A 20,878-nucleotide genomic window follows, 5' to 3' on the forward strand; every position below is an offset into this window, starting at 1 on the left:
ACGGGCCTGAATTAATGTTTTGTTTATTTGATTTGATTTGATTATTTTAACATTAAGGAATATTTTAATTTAATATAAAATGCTGCTTGGCATTTAAATGTGTTCGAATAGGCAGTTCTTATTTATTTCTTTATGAACCAAGCCTGATAACTGCAGTAAACACTCCTATACAAGTAGGAATATAGGTGGGTAGGTACAGTATATTCTAGTAGGTATCCTACAGGCCTGTGGGTGGGGGGCGCCATTGTACCAATCTCTATGAAATAAAAATAATCTGTACAATTTGTTGCTTGGAGTTGGATGATTTTCCACAGCAGAAAAAGACAAAAGACATTTCTGGGAGGTTAGCTGAACAGCATGTTTTATCTAGAATTGTTATATTTGTTGAAAGCTATTTGTCCTCTGTATTCAAAATAAGACAAAATCTGATATAATAAGTATATGTAAAAATGAGATGTAAAAACTGACAGCACTATTATTTCTCTTCATGTCATGTGGCAACCAATCAGATAGCACAGATTGAAGATAGTTTAGAGTGTGTTATTCTATTTTATTGCTTCTTTTTTATGTAATTCACGAAACTATAGGATGTGTTCTGGGATCAACATTCCTATCAACCAATCAGATTTCAGGGCTAAAGTTAGGATTAGGGCTGCAGTATGGTCTCTATCTATATTCTTATCAACAAATCATTTCTCTCAGACTATAAGGTAGGTTATGGTTAGAAAAGTCTTACCTTCTGACAGCTCACCAACGGGCCGTCTGTTGTTCAGTGACTGGCTGATGCATATTGCACTTTCTCCATCTGGCATGCTCAGTTTTAATTGGCTGGATTTACGCAACTTCTGGAGTGGGGGCACACAGGATATTTTTTTTTTTTGTTAGTCCTTCAGGAGACAAAGGTGCCGTGCTGATACAATGAATGCTGTTGAGGATACAATAATCACTGGATTAGTCAAAGTATGCAAGGTTAGTTACATAAAATTTGTAAAAGATACTTTTTTGTAACAAGTAAACTAGTTATCCCCGTAGAGGACAATTGTATGTTATTGTATTATTTGTTTTCAGAGCTACACTACCATTCAAAAGTTTGTGGTTGGTACGATTTATTTATGTTTTTGAAAGAAGATATGATCACCAAGGCTGCATTTATTTGATCAAAAATACAGTATAAATTTTAATATTGTGAAATGATATTACAATTAAAAATAACTGTTTTCTATTTTGATTCTATTTTTAAAATGTAATTTATTCCTGTGATGCAAAGTTGAATTTTCACCAGCCATAACTCCAGTCTTTATTATCACATGAACCTTCAGAAATCATTCTGTTGTGCTGCCATGATAATTTGTCTTCAGGATTCTTTGATGAATAGAAATTTCAAAAGAACAGCATTTATTTGAGATATCATTTTTTGTAACAATGTAAAAATCTTTCTATTAGGCCTACTTTTGATCAATTTAATGCGTCCTTGCTAAGTACAAGTATTAATTGTTCATTTAAAAAAACTAACTGATTCCAAACGATTGAATGGTAGTCTTTCTCTTTTGTGCCTTTATACCTGCGTCTGCATTGATCTTTTCTTGTCCCGGTCTTTTTTCCCCCTCTCTTTCTCATTGCTCGTGTTACTGATGCTCCACTTGGTACCTAATGGAGTCAGCAGCGCACACATCAGCCCTCTAAACAAACCTCAGAGGAACCAAATTTCTCACAAGACTAATCTATGAATCACATGAATCCATGTTTACAGTATGCACATGTGTGTATGTTTGCACATGCTAGTGTTTTGGTTCACAGCTGTACAGGACAGCATCAAATCACATTTACGAATGAACACCTGACATGCTATCAGTTCCATTAGCTCCTCTGTGGGGTCCCAGGATGTTTTAGCTGCGTCCCAAATGACGCACTATACACTATGCACTCATACACTATGTACTTAAGCACTATGTACTCAACCATGTAGTGTATGAATTATATAAGGTTATTTTGTCATTCATAATCGGAGTCTGATAGCCCTCCCACTTCGCTACATAATTAAAGCTGCGACAGTTGAGTGCATGAAGTGTCCAACATTCCACACACTATGTTTTTTCGGTTATTTAAGTGCATCATCCAGGTATTTAAAGTGCACTTTTTATTTTTGGAATTTTCAGTGTGAACACACTACTCGCACTATTTATACTACAAAACGTCATAGAATAGTGCATAAGTACGCGATTTGGAACGCACCTTTTGTGTCAGACCTCTTTCCTGTTAGCAGTGCATTGCTGAAAACGGGAATTGATCCTGTGAGTGTTTTACATGGAGAGACAATTCAGTGACAGTTTGGAGGTGAAATCATAGCGACTTTTCTTCTCTCTCACACACGTCTCCATCTACACACCTGCATTTCTCACCTCCTCTTGAGCCCCACTGATGATTACATTCTTCCAGCCTGCTCTACTCTTCAGGTTACCATGGAAACAATAAACATGGAATCAGGGACACATCCTGTAGCGTGGAGTCCGGATTTGTTTGTTTGTATGTGTGTGCGGGGAGAGAAAGATTCTTGGTAATGTGATGCTAAATAAATTGAGCTTATTAGGAATGTATGTTTATTTGTCAGGGCAAGTTGAAATATTTTACTAAATAAAGCTGAAAATGGAGTAGTTTAATGCCCAGGTGCTTGAGGGTCTTTTGGAGAAACAAGTAGATTAATTAAATTCCATGTTCAGGGTGTATTAGTGCAGAGGGGGATGGTTGGATAGTGAAATGAGGGGTTTGTTTGTGCTAAAAATGAGGAAGTGGCACACATGGGTGGGGGTGGATGCTAGTCTTTAACGCAGCGGCTACAAGATTAGCATTGGTATTGTGAGGGTTTGATCTGAGCAGATGGGTGGCATAGGGTGTATTATGGGTTTTTCTGGACCGGTTGGGGAGGGGAGGCAATGAAGAAAACGTTGATGCTAACTTTACCAGAAGCACTAGAACCTGCTGCAAATCACGGTGAACTTTCTCACAGCTTCATTGTCATGACAACAGCGGAGGTAGAGAGGTGTGTTCATGCCTATAGCGTAGGTGAAGGCAAGGGTTACGACGTGATTTGCTATGCCTTCAGCCTGCTAAACATGGACCAGCGCTTATTCTGACATATTCTGACAGATGATGGAGATCATATTTAAAAGAAATTTATGCTGAAAAAATATTTGGTCTTTGATGATAATTAGTTTTGATTAGAACACACTGATGAAAAATATATGCATAAGCATAAGCATGCAGTAACAATATTATTAAAAGAAGAAAAAAAACATCCAGGAAGGAATTAAGAGCTGAATACTGGTAAAACTGACTGTTTTTCCTTAGATTTCACAATTTGAACTTGAAGTAAGTAGCTTGATAGTCAGAATACGGTGTGCTGTAACAGCGTGTTATAATGAAATTAGTTTCTAAAAACAGCCAGTACTTCAATATACTCTTACTATGCAGCTTTCACATGATATTTTATATTAATAAATACTATAGCCTGTTATGGTTTGACATATTTTGTGCTTTCTGTATATTATTGTTAAAAAATTTAATTTCACGTTTTATTTTATTTGCTTTTTAGTAGTTATATATATTGCTTTAAATATTTTAGTTTTAGTCATTTTAGTACTACAACTTGAACTACAAATTTCAGTTCAGATACTTCTCATTTTAAGTTTTTCATCTAATATTTAAATTTTATTTTTAAGCTTTTTTTGAATTACCAAAAATGTTTTAATAGTTTTTAGTTTTAGTTAACACCGGCAAATGAACACTGCTGTGAAAGCATAAATACATTATGTGGATTTTCACACAGTTCCAAACTCTAAAGACAAAAATGTGCATGCAGTGAACTGTTTGTACTACAAGTTACTCTGTAATTCCCAACCATTGTGTGATTCCTGAAGAAAACAATACATCTCTTATGCTCTTCTCATGCTGTGTGTGCATCTTTTGGGTTTTGGTTCCAACAGGGTTAAAAATAGCTCCCTTCATAGTCACTCATTATTTAAGAGTCTCCTCCTTCTGTCCCTTTCCACCCCCATCCCAGAATGTGGAGTTTCCTCAAGAAAGGACACACTGGGATGATAATGGACTGAGGTAAAAAAGAAAACAGTTTGTAAAGTGAGGTGTTGCTTAATTTACATCTTACATATAGCATCATGGTTGAACCAAACAGGAAGTGCAGGAAAGAGAATGTTTATTTTGACCCAGGTTTGAGGACTCTGGCTGTGGAGGAGATGTGGGAGAATCTAGTGATGTCTAGGCGATAGTGGGGTGGGTGAGCTTCATTTTGTGCACAGAATATCCTGAGCTCTCTGACTTCCTCCTCCCCCATCTCTTTCTCTCTCACACACATACAGGATGAGAGTTCGGTAAGCAGTGAGGATTTGGACATGGCTGAGCCCGCGTGGGTCTCTACTGAGCGTGCTCCAGCCGCAGAGCCCAGCAGCCCCACCGCCCCGTACACAGAGAGGATGCCTACACCCCCACAGCCCAGCATTAAAGAGGAAGAAGGTATGATGTCTCTCTCTCTCTCTCTCTCTCTTTCTCTCTTTCTCACTCACACTGTGTTTACGTAGCTGTACATTTCGTTGAAATAACAGCCACCTTTTACGGATGTTTGCCAGCATTTATCAGTGAAGACTTTGTGCTGGTGAGAGTCTGATAAGTGTCTTGTAAAGCTGATGTTGAAGAGGTGCCTGAAGGCCCATTATAGCCCTTTTCCCAGCACTCCAGCCTCTCTCGCTCTCTTCCATTACGCTCTGGACAGATGCCGGTTAAATGGATGTCTGGGGTATGCGGAGCCATGCCAACACAGCCTTATTTTTTCATTTTGGTCTGTATGTGAAAATCTTCAGTGTGAAATTCTATAATGTATGCCGTTCTCAATTGTCTGGGCTTCTGTGATAGATAGATAGATAGATAGATAGATAGATAGATAGATAGATAGACAGACAGAAAAATTGATAGACAGACAGACAGACAGACAGATAGATAGATAGATAGATAGATAGACAACACATTATGCACTATATATATATATATATATATATATATATATATATATATATCAATACAAACAGTTAGAAAGTGTAAACATTATAGACAAAAGTACATATTACATGACAAATTTAAGGACATATTCTATACTTAATCTGAATCATATCTATATATCTTCTCTATCATCTGTGTTATTGTTTATGTAAGCAAAATTCTACAAATTCTATTTGATATCTATAGATAATATAAAAATCATTATAAATAATATAATAATCTCTAAAGCAGAATTTATGGCGTAATATTTGGCCAAGGCTCCCATATTTGCAGATGAGGGTAAACAACTGCAAGGCTTCAGGGTTGTTGACCCTACCCCCTATTTTGAATTGAACACACTTCCTTCTTTTCACCAGCACTCGCTCCCTCTGTCTTGTCTCTAATTCAGCTGAGTGCAGGGGTCTGGGGTGACGTATGAATGGGGCAGGAGAGAAGAATATGAGGGCAGGGGGAGGGGGACGTGGAAATGTTTTTTAAAATGACTGCTGGGACAGTCAAGGGTCTTATTGGGTGGTAGAGAGGGAGGAAGCAGCCTGGGTCGCTTCTTTGTGGGCTAATCCCGTGTAATCTTGCTCTGAGGGGGCTGCAGGGAACGGCTTGGCCACACACACTGATGCGTGTCCGCTTACTCCATCATAAGGAGAGAGAAAGTGACTATAGGGCTGTGCACATGCTCAGTGCACCTTACCCTTGACGGACAGCTTTAGAGGCCCCTCTGGGAATTATCCTAAAGAGGGATGATAGTATTTTAGGAATGGCTGTCAGAGCTGTGATCATAAAGGTTACCCCTCTTGACATCGTAAGCTTGTCTGGTTTTAGCATGTTTGACTTATCACGGTCTCAGAATCAAAGTAGAAATACTGTTTGTGATTGCACTTATAAAAATGTTAAACAAAAAAACAAAAAATGAATGAATATCCTTAAAAATTAAAACATATATATTATATAATTGAATTGAATTTAAATTATAATATGTAAAATGACTTAATCAACCTGACATTAGGTTACATCAACATTAGGTACAGCAATCAAAGTCTTTTTAAGGTTGAATCAGTTAGAAATATTTGGGGTCAGTAAGTTTGATTTTTTTTCGAAGGAAATTACTACTGATTCAGCAAGGATGGATCAAAAAAAGACAGTAGATACATTAAAAAAAATGCTGTTTTGAACTTTCTATGCATCAAATTATCCTGAAAAAATATATCATGGTTTCCACACAAATATTAATTAGCACAAGCATTTTGTGTTAATTGTTTTTTTTAAAGTACCAAATCTGAATATAAGAATGATGTCTGAAGGATCATTTGACACTGGAGTAATGAAAACAAAGACTTGAGTAATGGTTGGACTAAAAATACTGCCAATTTATCCTTTACTACACAGATTTTTGTCCAATCAGAAACTTACTAGTTCATCCAGGTCCTTTTTTTCTTCTACTGTTTAAGAATACTGGAATACTGTGAATTCAGACATACACTTTTCACATACTGTTCTTCGCCTACTATATAGTAGGAAAGGGTGAATGCAGCCTATAATGAGCGCCAGTGATATGTCCCTTCCAAACTTATTGTTTCAATAGGAAATATCAACAGGTGAAAAAAATGAGTATTTGACCCTTGACAGTGCTGTTTAGGTGGAGCAAACACATCCAGACTGTCTGGGACTGGTTTAGATACAGCTTTTATTCTTGTTGTTATCATGCGTGTTTTCCCACAGACACACTTTTGTAGGCTACCAGTACTGCCCTTGATTATTCAAATCTGCTTTGTAATTTCAATGTCTGCAGTGTCTAGTGTGGTTGTTATGGGATGTGCTTATGATCCGCTGCATGTGTTTTGCAAAATAATGAGGCTTTTTCCCCATCCTGTACTTTATATAAATGTGACCGTGCACTAATGGATCCCTCCCTTGACTCACGGCAGACTAGCGTGCTGTTAAGAGCCACACAGGGCAAGAGGATGATGATTTAACCCACACTCCATCATCAGAGAGAGCCGTCCTTTTAGTTGTTTATGCCATTAGTTCCTGACATACTGTATTGTTCATTTAGACCAATTTCTTGGTCCACGCAGTGGGCCTCAATGTCTCATTGGATAGCTAATAAATATCCTAAAATATGGTTAATTTAAAACAAGTACATTATTGAAAGTAATTTTAAAGGACATGTAGAAATAGTTCCTTTACGTAAGTGAATGTTTCTACTTTTTACCATGTCAGTTTAGTAATCAAAATTGCATAAAATATTTTTTTTTCTTGCTTTAAGCATCTTCAATATACAGTATATCTTCATATATATATATTTTACAGTTTCCAGTGGCATAAGAAAACTGAAGTTATTATTAAAACCTTACTATTTTTTCTAAAATAAATTAACCTTTTTTAGGAATGTTTATTCTACTGTTCAAAAGTTTAGGGTGAGTAAGATTTTTAATAAATTAATACTTCTATTCAGGATGCAAAGTGACAGTAAAGAATTTATAATGTTACAAAATATTTAAATAAATGCTTTTCTTCTGTTTATCAAAAAATCCTGACAAGTTTCCATAAAGATATGCAGAACAAGAGGCATTTTAAATTGTAATGGTATTTCTGTTTTACTTTATTTTTGATAAATAAATGCAGCCTTGGTGAGCATAAACGACTTGTTTCATAAACATTAAAAATCTTACCAACCCCAAACCACTGAACAGTAGTGCACATATTTTTACTGGAAACAAGACTAAAATTGCATAACATCTCAGTTTTTTATACTCTACAGGGGTTTAGCATGTCACATCTGTTCTCACACCCAGCCCACTCTCTCTCTGAACTGTTGCCTTCTGGCCGGCGCTACAGAGCACTGACCATCAGAACAGCCAGGCACAAGAACAGATTTTTCCCGCAGGCTATATTCAGCCTGAACAATTAAACTTTTATAATTATACATCGTCCATGACAACTGACATATTTATGCACAGAATCTTGTAAACTGTACACTTTGTAAATAACATATCTGCACACTTATAACATATCTGTATATTTATTTAAACAATTAAATTTTTTCCTATACTTCTATTTCTTTATGTAGTACATTATTTAATTTCTGTTTTTTTTTTCTTTCTTATATTAGTGTTATATTCCATCCCTACTGTGTTATTCTTATGTATGTCTGCACTATCATGTATGTCTGCACTATGTTTGTACTTTCTTCTACACTGGCAGCTCCTGTCGTCAAGTCAAATTCCTTGTGTGTGTAAACATACTTGGTAATAAAGCTCTTCTGATTCTGATTCTAAAAGAGGGGACAAAAAGGGTTCTTTCTTTTTCATCTTTCGCATTTTTCCGAATACTTCCTCCTGTCCAGTCAGACACTCTGGCAGAACCCCACACCCATCTCATCCCCCTCATCCCAGCCGTCTGTCTCTTCACCTCTGTTTCCTTCCACTGCTTTGACAGTTGACCCCAATGTTCACACAAACACCTTCACACAGCACACTCTCCTTCCTCCATTAGACACACACTGACACACATACAGCTAGACCCCACATCCACACATGTGACTTTATGAACACGCGCATTCAAACATTTCTTTCTGTGTCTGTCTCTCAGATGATTCCTCTTCAGAGAATTGCAGCACAGCGAACGGTCTGCCTGCACTGACTCCGCCTGGCGGTGCTGCCATGGCGACAGGAGGAGTTCCTGCATCTGAGGGGGTGGTTCCATACGGAGAGGTGAACGGTAATGGTGCCGCAGCGCCGCTGGACTTCAGCACCACTTCATCGTCCTCTTCCTCGCAGGAGGGACAGCAGCCTGTCAACCTGAGCGACAGACTCCCGCTCGGATCCTACGCATCAGACCCCAACAGAAAATTCACTGTTAAAACGGAGTACGGTAACAAGGTATGAGACAAAATTTTTCCACATTATTCTAAGAATTTGTATAAGTTAAAATGTAAAGTAATAGTACGCATAATGGTGTTCAGATTTTGACATACTGTATATTGTACAGTCCCCTCAGTACAGCTCAGGAAGCTATGACTCTGTGAAGACGGAACTGAGCACGTGCGGGGAGGACATGACCCCGGGCCGCTCACAGGTCATAGACGATGATGACGACGATCACGATGACCATGACGACAGCGACAAGATAAATGACGCTGAGGGCCTGGACCCTGAACGACTTAAAGCTTTTAATGTGAGACTGATTCCCTTAACTACTTTATCGCTCATATATTTTATAAGGTGGACATTAGATTTTGTATTTTCTAGCTGTTAAGCTTCAGTTGCCAACATTGCATATGTTTGGAGGTAAAGTGGAGTCCAAAAGTCTGACAAACACATTTGACAGACATTCAAAAACAGAGTAATCTTTTTAAAAATGTAAAGCAAAGAAATTTAATTTACGTAAAATGAATAATAATAATTCATTTATTTTGAGCTATTCTTAAATCATGGTGGTCTGGATTGGGACTAAAGCTAAAACTATTCAAAACATTTTTGTTAATCGAAATAAAGCATAAATAAAATATAACTATTTGAATAAAACTCAAACTAAAAAAGTTTTAAATGCTGCCTTGCCAACTAACTGAAATAGGTTTGGGTTGAAGTTCTAAAATTAATTACTGGAAATAAGTAAAAACTAAAATAAAACTGAAAAACGAATTGAAACCTAATTAGTAATATTTGAAAAAACAAAATATAGCACTAAAATTATACTAGTCTAATTAATATGATCGTCAGGTTTTACACGGACTGGTGGAGTTCATGCAGCTTGAGAAAGCAAGTACGAAGACATACTGAAATTCTTATTGACTTTTTAATTTCCACCTTTCTCTCAAATTGTTATGCTGGTAATATAAATTACATTGAGGAAAAAATCATTTTAATAAAAATAGAAGCATTTCAGTGACCTGCTGAACCCTAATGATTATTTTCCTCTCAGTGCTAAAGTAGAAGATTCTCCACTTACATTTTCTTCCCCCTTCATGCTTACATCTTAATGACAAACATCAGATTAAATTAAATACAATTTTCCTTTTCCTGTTATATGCTCTATCCTTTTCTATTTCCTTTGTTGGACTGCTCTAATATTTCTTTATATTTTCAGATGTTTGTGCGGTTGTTTGTGGATGAGAACTTAGACCGGATGGTTCCAATCTCAAAGCAGCCCAAAGAGAAAATCCAGGCCATCATCGAGTCCTGCAGCCGCCAGTTCCCAGAGTTCCAAGAACGTGCTCGCAAACGTATCCGAACCTACCTCAAATCCTGTCGCCGCATGAAGAAGGGTGGCTTCGAGGTAGGGAGACATGGGAATTTGCACATGTACTGACAAACAAACATGAAAATTATCATGAAATTATCTGTGCTATGACAATATGACAGAAAAATCCAAAACGTTTAACATGAAATTCAAGCGTGAACATTTTTCTGCTACACACCATTTGACAAACTATTGCCCTCTAGTGGCTGATACAGTCACAGCCAGTCAATTTTTAACCCTGGTACTTGATTACCACAGCACTGAACATTATTATTTACCAAGCCTGATTCAACTCATTAGCTCCATGACCTGAACTAAGTGTGCTAGATAGGAAAAACATCCAAAATGTGCACTCTCAGAAAAAAAAGCACAAAAATGTCAGTTGGGTGGTACCCTTACAAAAGTTACTAATATGTACACTTTAGGTACTAATATGTACTTTTAAAGTATTAATATGCACATTTACGTTACTAATTTTTACAATCTAGGGGTAAATAAGGTCCAAAATGTACCTATTAGCCTTTGTACCTTAGGGTACTGCCCCAGTAACAGCTTTGTATCTTTTTTCTGAGAGTGTGTAGCTGTCATGATTGAAAACCATGATTGAGAGTCACTGCTCTTAAAGAACAGGTTCAATGTTTAGCCAATCCATATCTTATTTTCTGCATCTCAGTGGAATTAAATGTAGTCAAACAGGCATTTCTAGAAACTATTGTGCTAGTAGAGCCAAAGACTTACAGAAATCAAATGGGTTTTTTAAAAACATGAATGTATATGAGTAGTTGCAACCAGAAGAATGTATGTCTATACTGTTATTTTCCCCTTTTAAATGATCTTTTGTTAACTCTTTAATAGAATATCCATTTGAATGAGTTCAGTTTCAGAGAAAGGCTAAAATAATACAGATTTTTACTACAGTAATTGGTAACAGTTTAAATAATAATATGGCTTAAAAACACCATCCTGCAAGATTGGAACATTGTAAGAAATTCATAAGGTGATGATATTTGCCCTTTTTCTGCCCTCTCCGATGGTGTCAGACACGGCCCACACCCCCTCACCTCACCTCCGCCATGGCTGAGAACATCCTTGCAGCAGCATGTGAGAGCGAAACACGGAATGCTGCTAAGAGGATGCGCCTTGACATCTATCAGGCCCATGTGAGTGCATGTGTGCATTGATCTCTAGATCTTTAATCAAATTGAATGGATTCCAGAAAATGTTGATTGGTTTTTAGATTACTTGGTGAGATATCCGTGTGTTTCTTTGTCCTTCCATTTTGTCCATACAGGATGAGTCAGTTGCAGCAGACAAGCCTAACTCCAAAGATCCGACTGCTCTGGCTAACTCAGGCTTCACACTGGCCGCCTCGGCCTACTCCCAGGACCAACTCTACACCAATGGTGGACTTAATTACAGTTTCCGTGGATACGGGACCATTGGCAACAGCCACCAAAACAATGGCACATCACAAACCAATGGTGGGTGAAATGCATATTGTAGTAACCCTATTCTAGTCTTTTCTATAGATCTACTAGATAATTATTTTACATAAATGTCTCTTTCTTTTTTTTAGGTCCCACTGATCTCAGTATGAAATCTTTGGCATCCAACAGCACTTCCTCCTCCAGTTCAAACAGTCATGGTCAGGGTGGAGGGGGCGGAGGGGCATCTGCCCAGCTCAGCCCGCCTGAGGTCACGGCTGTTCGGCAACTGATTGCGGGTTACCGTGAGTCTGCGGCCTTCCTGCTCCGCTCTGCTGATGAGCTCGAGAACCTCATACTGCAGCAGAACTGAGAACTGCACACAGGCTGGTGCTGCCCGTCTCTCATTAACACACACATAAATGCACAATATGACAGGAAAGATACATGTAGCTATGTGCACTTACATATATATATATACACCTAAAGCCCATAGGCGGAGTTTGATACCACTTAGGGGGAGCAAAATGGAGGGATCAGAAGAAGCTGTATCTGAAACGCACATACAGGGTACAAAATTAAGAACATTTACCAGCCATAATAATCTCAGGTTCACTGGCCATGAACCTGTATTTTGCATACTTTTTTTTAAACATAACGTTTTATTTAAATGTAAATTATTTATTATTATTATTATTGCATATTTTCAGTAAAAGGCAAAGCACAGGTCATTGTTTCACTTGCTGCACCATATATTGGCCAATTTATATATGAAACGCTACCTCTCATTAAAACTTTAAAGTAATTATGGGGTTCTTAGATAAAAACCTTGAGGTCTATCTTGCAGTGTAACCATGAATAACTGGTAACTTTATTTGGAACGGCAACATAATACATGGATTTTATTTTAATATTTTATTGCACTGTAGTAAAATGTTAAAATAAAAACCATGTATTATGATACCATTCTAAATAAAATTGCCAGCCAAATTTAACTTGCATTTGGCACTTGGCAAGGTTTTTTTTTTTTGGCTGATACTATATAAGGGGCTTTACACAGACTTGTTAATGCACATAGAGGGAATAAATGTACTCAAACAGAAATTGCAGTCACTAGAATCAATGTTTAAGTATCTTGAAGTATCTTGTTGATTCTTGTGCACAGCAAACAAAATGTATTGACACAGAACAAGAAAAAGCAAATTTTGCCCACAACAATATAATTAATGAAAATATCATATATTTATTCATATAATTTAGTAAACGATTTAATATAATTTATTAATGCATTTATGAAGATAACTTTATTTCGAAGCTTTACAAAAGCAAAGATAAAACAGCTCCAGACACTCGAATCCCCCCGAAACCCCCCAAACTCTGCCTATGCTCTTTCTATAAACCTACCTATCACACATTGCTCATGACAGCTTTATGTCCATGATAGTGTCTTTATTAAATTTCCTTACCTTTGAGTCCAGCGAGGCTTAACCCTTTTCAGAGGGCTGAGATGACTTGTTAAACGTGGTTTTATGATGAGATGATCAGAACACAAAGCAAGAGGTGTCTGTACTCACAGCAGCATTGCAAGTGTCTTGCACAGAGCACAATCACACAGTGAGAGCTATCAGTCCACCACAGAGAGTTCAGATTTTGAGACACAAAAAAAAAACAAATAGCTGTAAATGTAAGAGTGATGCCCAAAACATACACAAAATTATGTCATCACCTGCCTAAAGTTTACGCTATGACACAAAATATTACTATCAGATTACAGTCCTATATGTCAATGGCATCTTGTTTTATAGAATCTGAAAAGTTCCTCAGATGTATTAGTTGTTCTCTTACCATAGACATATCCATGCAGCAGCTTTGCTCCAGATATAGCCATTTTAGATATAGAACAGATCTAAGAGAAAAGGGTTTTTGTAAGATCTCTCTTCTTCTGTTCAATGCTAATGAGGTTTGGGGAGAAGGTGCAATGTAGATGATAATCGTTATAGTGTGTCAGTGTCTGAAAATCTATCATTTTCAATCATTAAAAGTCTACGAAAAGAAACCGTGATTAGTGAGTGCAAAAAAGAAGATGCTGAAATTCTATTGGCTGGGAATGTTGGACATTATGCAAATGAAGCTGTGCTGAGTTGAACGCTTTGAACCCTTTCCTAAATGCTCAATTGCCTTGGCAAACCTCCATCCTCAGCACATCCATGCACTGTAGGAACACGAGCGACATCGACCTCCCAGACAAGAGGGCCGTAGATGGACTTGTTAAAAAAAAATCAGAAAAAAAAAGAACAAGGACTGCATTTCCCATGCTGCACTGCGTCGAATACACATTCTGTTAAGTTGTGAATGCTGCTCTTTTTTTCTAACCTCATGACTGAGACACTTTCATCTTCACGGGAACCAATCAAAACAGAGGGACTTAACATCCTATTGGCACACATACTGTATATGCATAGTGAGTTTGAGAGAAAGGACCTAATATTAGCAGAAGGGAAACAAAGGTGACATCCATTCCTTTCAGTCAGCAACAGCCAAGAGCTTAAAGAGGCATTGATTGGTGGACTAAGGTAGCATCATCCACAGGAACCGAGTGTAGAACATTGACGATGCACTGCCTCACTCTTCCTCCTGCCTGCATTTTCTCATGTTCACAAATGCCATCGTTAAAAAACTGTATGTAAAAAAAGCAAAAGACAATCCTGAACAATTGTGACTTGATCCCTCGGAAAACGGCATAGTGTTGTGTGAGATCTCACTCTGACTCTCTAGCCTTTAGTGGAGTGGTGACAATACAGGGCCTTCAAGTCTTGTAGCCATAGCTTGAACCGTGTCCTCACTCTGCAACATGAGCATTTTCCTCTGTTTAGCTGCAAACATTCTTTTTTTTATTATCTGGGTATATTTATTTCTGTCTTGCCATTCCAGTTGTGCTTTATTTGTTGTTTTGTGTTCCTTTTTTATTTAGTAAATGAAATAGATTTTTTGTTGACTTTTTCTTTAAAAACTCCGGTTGTAGGACACTGACAGTCTGAAGGGAATCAATGTTACGAGTCTCAACATTCCAAATGTAAAACATGCATCACAGATTGGTCTCCAAATGACTGAATACGACATCCAAATGACGCAACTTCTAAAGAGAAAAAACTCTAAGTTGTCTTCAACAGCTTAGTTTTGATACGTGGCTCAAAGCCTGCTTATTACCTCTTACTTGTTACTCATTAGATTCATCGATGAACAGATGAAATGATATGTGCAGGATCATTAGGTAAGATACATTCAGATGTTACACTTTATAAATTATTAAATTGGTTAACATAGTAGCACTTTACAATCCGCGAAGGAAAAATGTTTATGGGATGGAGCCTTAAAACCACCTAAATGATCCTAAATTATGAAATGCAGCTGATCATTCTAAAGCCATAATGTTCTGTCTTTATTTGCTCTGCATTGTAATTATTTGTTCCCTTACACCATGCAGGAGAATGTGAACCCGTCAAGCATTGGGCTTTGAGTTGAGAAAAGGAAAATATATCTGGGCTTATTCGAATGAAATGGTGATTGCAAGAAAGCGAGCATTTGAATTTACTTACACCAGAAATATGTTGGTGTATTGAGAGTTCAAAAGTTGTACCAGGCCATTGATCTTTGTTTGTTTGGACTTTTTTGTTCCTTGTTTTGTACATTTTGTTTCTAAATGACATTAGAAGTGTAAGATTTTTAGGAAGCTGTCTGGACATCTGAGGCTGGTGAACACACGACACATGAAAAGGAAAAGGCAAGAAATTCTACAACTTTTTAAAAAAAAATTAAACCGTGCAGCTAAACTCTGCAATCAAATGTGGTAACAACCATTTCCTGTGATATATTTTAATTTTGTGGTGCTTTGTAATATTATTATGATAATGGTATTTTATTTGTTTTTACTCCTGTACTTATTAGGAACTGTAGGCTGAAGCTCAGTTTCTCTTTGTATACCAGTGTGAAGCTTTGTATGATTTCTTTCTGGTTTTTTGACTCAGTGGAAGTGTGTGATGTTTACATGTACAGAATTTAAGATTTGTTTGTTGTTGCTTTAATTTCTGTTGTTGTTGGTTTTGTTTGTCCTAGTAAAGCCCTGCCTATCGTCCTGTTGTGACCTCACAATGTGCTTTTTACTTTAAATCAAATCTGAATGGAGGAGAACATGGACATGCTGAACTTAAACCCCAGTAAAGGCCTTTGCACGCTTTTTGCATCAATCTCTGTATATTTATTTTCTCAACTTGTTGCTTTATTCCATGCAAATGTTTTTTAAAGACGATTAAGAACATTTTGTGAATTGTGAGTTATTAGCTATGCTTTTGTTTTTTCCTTTGTCAAACTTCAGTTTCACATCCAGTGCAAAACGTTGTCTGTGTAAGGGCCTTTAGACGTGGTTGTCACTACTGATGGTAGATGCCGAGGGCGAGAGAGAGGAGGGACTTATCATCAGCTCAAAGGGCACCACTAATTTTCTTCTCCACAAATGTGGGAGTAAAATGCCCCCTTACAGTAGTCCCTTAGTTATTTATGCTTGTTCTAGAGAAAAAGCAAAAGACAAAACTCTTGATGTCATGTCATTTTTTTATATTATTGGGAATATAGATAGGGGCATCGTGTTTGGGATGGGGCAGATCCACCCAACTCATAAACCAACTGACCTGTGCTCTTTGACCTCAGTCAGAAGCCTCTCAGTGAGTCAGAAAGCCATTCCCCTTACACTGTTCTTATGTACGGGACACATGCAAACCTCAGGAACCCTTTGGATCTGTGTTACTTTTTTTAACCAGGTCTGTACGTCTTGGCTGACGAGTCCTCCCTCTCTCCAATATCAACCCAATTATATTGGATTTGCTATGTATGTGTTTTGTTTGTTTTTTTATATATTTATTGTGATTTCAAAGTGAATCCAGTACATGTGGCTGAATATTTGAATTCTTTAGAAAAGTGTTGATAAGCATAAATATATATATAAATATCTGTGAAGCGCCTAAAAGATGGAGAACCTGGCAGGTGAAATTAATTTCTGTTTGTTTAATGTAAAAACAAAGAAAAGAAGAAAAAAATGAAAAAGCACAGGTGGGTGAATTTCCTGCCTTTTACATATCACTTTGCCGAGAGACTCATTCTAAGACATTTTAAAGTTTTCAGTGTGGTGTCATCGCTGTGGTCAGAGAAAGCACCTGCAACCCGAGTTGCTCTTTCCTCCAGAGCTGTCTGAATAAAATCTGTGAACTGAAGTCACATTGCAGTCTGCCTTTTTTTTAGTGGCCATGATCACTATTTTCTTGTCCTATGTCAGCATCATGAAGAGCCGGTGTTTTTGTAGTTTAGTCTGTTGTTTTCCCTGAGCAGGATGCAATGTAAAAATTGAAGCACTATTTAGAGTTCCTCAGCTCACATCGCCACAGTGCTACCATTTGGAGAAACTCTAGACTGCTTTAATTGGAGTCTAAAACTTTTTCCTTATGATGGCATTACTGGAAGAACTGCAGACACTCTCTAGAGTTCTTGCAGAAACTTTCACGGTTTTGAAAACTGCCCTTTTTGAAAAGAGTCTAGAAATTCTCCAGAGGGTTCTGGCAGCGTCTCAAATCTGTAAAACCCCATATGGTGGCTCAAGTATCTTTTTTTCCCCCGCAGTGTTAAAAACTGCAGCTTTTCTTATGATGCAATGAAAAGAGGCCTCATACTATACTGCACGCAAGTGTACAAAATGTATTACATTATGGCAAAGATAATCATCTCAAAGGCAAATTGGAACAGTATCCCAATTTACCTAAATTCATTCAACATATTAGGCCTATATAAAGTAAAATCTACAAATATCTGTCTAATCTTGCTCACTTTTTTATTAATGTAGGAAATGAATTGTTTCTGTCATATATGCATACTACATGCTCTGGATCTTAACTTCAAGGAGTGTAAAGCTCGCTGAGTTTCGTACCTGTTTAAACCGTGGTCGTGTCTCAAATCTGATTGTGCTACATAACTAAACAGCATTCTTGGGTACAGGCGCTGTCAGAAATGCTGTCCATGTTGACGGTTGAGGCACAACCTGTCCTGTGTGTGCTCCTCCCAGCTCTTTCACTCGAGTTTAGTCATTTGCCGATGGAGGACTCAGCTTCCACGTACCATCAGTCCGGAACCTGTTACAGTCATCGATTCACATTCAAATGAAATGTCCAAGGACGGGCGCCGCTCGTGCCCCGGTTTGGGGGCGCTTTGTGAGAGACTGTTTGGGTCGTCTAAGACCGAAGTTGAAAAACCAGCGAATACCAGCAAACTTCAGACACAAAATGCCCCGCATCCGCCCTCTTCTGAGCCCGCCGGTGAAATCTACACGGCGCTGTGGCCCTTCCAGGCTCGCGCGGACGAGGAACTGTCCTTCCAGGAGGGAGAGCAGTTCCGAATATGCGAGCGTCAAGGTGACTGGTGGACTGCCGTTAAACTGGACAGAAACGGAAGGGTGACAGCCAAAGGCGTCGTTCCTCAAAACTACCTAGCGAGAAGGAGGACGGTGAAAGAGCAACCGTAAGTAGACTACTTTTTTGTTTTTCAGACCATCTACTCTGTCCATCTACTTTTTTTTTTTCATACCATTTACTCTTGTCAGCAAAAACAATCCACAGACACTCTGGGTTGGCTTTAAAAATAACATCTGATAAATAATTAAATGTAAAAATAAACAAGTTTTCACAGTACTTAATAACAAAATCTTTATGACTAAAAACAATGTCAGTTCAGAGTAGCCTACGGAGTGCAAATACTTTTCAAGAGTCAAATTATTCCTGTCCCAACTCTGCTCCACATGAATGTGACTTGAGACGTGTGTGCAACATCTGAACAACTGTGTTCTTCTTTAGTTGGTATTTTGGGACGCTGAAACGCTTTGAGACCCAGAATTTGCTCTTGGCTCCAGGGAATGGAGTTGGTGCTTTTTTGTTGCGACACAGTGAAAGAGATCATATAGGGTGTGTATTATCAGGTATGTAATTGTTGTGTCAAATCAAATCAAGCTGCATTTTACATCTAGTTCCGCCTATGCTATTAGTCTATACAAGTAACACGACATACCCAACATCATTGTTATAATGTAGTAAATTAATCTCGGAGGCATTTGCTTTTTGTTACACTGGAAATGTAGTCAATCAGGTCATAATTAGACCTGCTGTGCTTATAGTCCAAACATGTTCTTCTCTCCTGTTCGGTTAATTCACAAACCCTGTTCCTGTAGGTTACACTGATTAAAGTGTGTTTTATTGGGAATGTTAAAAAATGTATAGTGTTGGTGTGCCTCAAGGAACAGGGTTGGGAAACACTGGGTTAATTCATGCTAGATGCAGTTCATCAGAAAATCTGTTAACAGTGCTCCTACTATCTGTATCCTTTCTCTTTGTGTGTCATTCCATCAGTGTTAATCAGTGACAGGGAAGTGAAACACATTAAGGTCCATCAGAATCAGAATGTAAGTTTCTATTTGGATCAGAGTCAGATGTTTCAGAGCCTGGAGAATCTGGTGGAGCACTACAAGAGGAACATCATGAGCTGTGGTATCTGTCTCACACGGCCATGTGCACGGGTGAGTGAAAGAAAAATAATTTAAGTAAAATTTGACATTGTTTACATACATCATGTTTTTTCAAACAATTTTCTTTCTTCTGTGAAACACAAAAGGTGAATTTTTGAAGAATATACTGGCCACTCTTGAACGAAAGTTATAGTAGGATTGATGCTGTTGTAGGGGAATTTACAGTTAAACCCAAAGGACCGGTTGATGAAATGACGAACATGAGTCAGAGATGCAATCAACTGAAGAAAAGTTTACTGAAGAAAATAGTTTGCAGTTTCATCAGCAGAAGTCAGCTTTAACACTCTCGATGGAGTTCGTAGGCCGCTCTGTGTACAAGCTCAAAACACCAGCAATTATACTCTATAAGAGGTTACTAATTACTTCAAGGCATAGGTCCGGAGGATTCTGATTGGTTAAAACATAGATAAACTTAGAAAATCTCCACACATGGACGTAAAACTCGAAGCATATCTTCTAGTGATTATTTTAGTGACAAGTGATCAGAGGTCAGACTCGATAGGTCTCTCCAGAGACATATATCTGATACCCCGGACATCAGGGTGACGGCAAATGACGGTTTCCTCCTGGACCTGTCTCCGCATCTAGCTGCAAAGACAGACACTCACATACAGTGGGTACGGAAAGTATTCAGACCCCCTTAAATTTTTCACTCTTTGTTATATTGCAGCCATTTGCTAAAATCATTTAAGTTAATTTTTTTTCCTCATTAATGTACACACAGCACCCCATATTGACAGAAAAACACAGAATTGTTGACATTTTTGCAAATTTATTAAAAAAGAAAAACTGAAAAATGCTCAGTATTTAGTAGAAGCACCCATTTGATCTAATACAGCCATGAGTCTTTTTGATGCAACAAGTTTTTCACACCTGGAATTGGGGATCCTCTGCCATTCCTCCTTGCAGATCCTCTCCAGTTCTGTCAGGTGGGATGGTAAACGTTGGTGGACAGCCATTTTTAGGTCTCTCCAGAGATGCTCAATTGGGTTTAAGTCAGGGCTCTGGCCGGGCCATTCAAGAACAGTCACAGAGTTGTTGAGAAGCCACTCCTTCGTTATTTTAGCTGTGTGCTTAGGGTCATTGTCTTGTTAAAAATTTAAGGGGGTCTGAATACTTTCCGTACCCACTGTATGCATAGAACACTGATCTGTACTTAAAGGGGTCATATGACGTTGCTAACAAAAAACATTATTTTGTATATTTGGTGTAATGAAATGTGTTTATGCGGTTTAAGGTTAAAAAAACACATTATTTTCCACATACTGTACATTATTGTTTCTCCTCTATGCCCCGCCTTTCTGAAACGCGTCGATTTTTACAAAGCTCATCGGTCTGAAAAGCAAGGTGTGCTGTGATTGGCCAGCTATCCAGTGCGTTATGATTGGCCGAATACATCAAGCGCGTGACGAAAATGTTACGCCCCTTGCCATATTGTGATGATGCCCTGTCAGGCCGCAGCGACGAGACAAAAACATTAAAAACCATTATAAACAGGCATTTGTTGCATCCAGTGGGGACAAAATTACGGATTATA

At 38.0% G+C, this 20,878-nt stretch overlaps 2 protein-coding genes across 2 annotated transcripts in view; both read left to right on the forward strand.

Annotated features, from left to right (window-relative positions):
- The window catches only part of nol4la (nucleolar protein 4-like a), a 50,711-nt gene extending 38,065 nt beyond the window's left edge, over window positions 1-12,646 (forward strand). Inside the window, exons 5-11 of the mRNA XM_016542238.1 lie at window positions 4,371-4,524; window positions 8,653-8,942; window positions 9,052-9,237; window positions 10,150-10,338; window positions 11,343-11,462; window positions 11,594-11,783; window positions 11,879-12,646. Of these exons, the coding sequence (XP_016397724.1) occupies window positions 4,371-4,524; window positions 8,653-8,942; window positions 9,052-9,237; window positions 10,150-10,338; window positions 11,343-11,462; window positions 11,594-11,783; window positions 11,879-12,099 (1,350 nt within the window). The 3' untranslated portion in view covers window positions 12,100-12,646. The remainder of the gene's footprint in view (window positions 1-4,370; window positions 4,525-8,652; window positions 8,943-9,051; window positions 9,238-10,149; window positions 10,339-11,342; window positions 11,463-11,593; window positions 11,784-11,878) is intronic.
- Window positions 12,647-17,532: 4,886 nt separating this feature from the next.
- Window positions 17,533-20,878, forward strand: part of ptk6a (PTK6 protein tyrosine kinase 6a) — a 15,000-nt gene continuing 11,654 nt past the window's right edge. The window contains exons 1-3 of the mRNA XM_016542236.1: window positions 17,533-18,284; window positions 18,617-18,738; window positions 19,166-19,332. Coding sequence (XP_016397722.1) covers window positions 17,932-18,284; window positions 18,617-18,738; window positions 19,166-19,332 — 642 coding nt within the window. The 5' untranslated portion in view covers window positions 17,533-17,931. The remainder of the gene's footprint in view (window positions 18,285-18,616; window positions 18,739-19,165; window positions 19,333-20,878) is intronic.

Source organism: Sinocyclocheilus rhinocerous, unplaced genomic scaffold (assembly GCF_001515625.1).
Source record: "Sinocyclocheilus rhinocerous isolate Xijiao unplaced genomic scaffold, SAMN03320098_v1.1 scaffold1600, whole genome shotgun sequence".
Lineage (NCBI taxonomy): Eukaryota > Metazoa > Chordata > Actinopteri > Cypriniformes > Cyprinidae > Sinocyclocheilus > Sinocyclocheilus rhinocerous.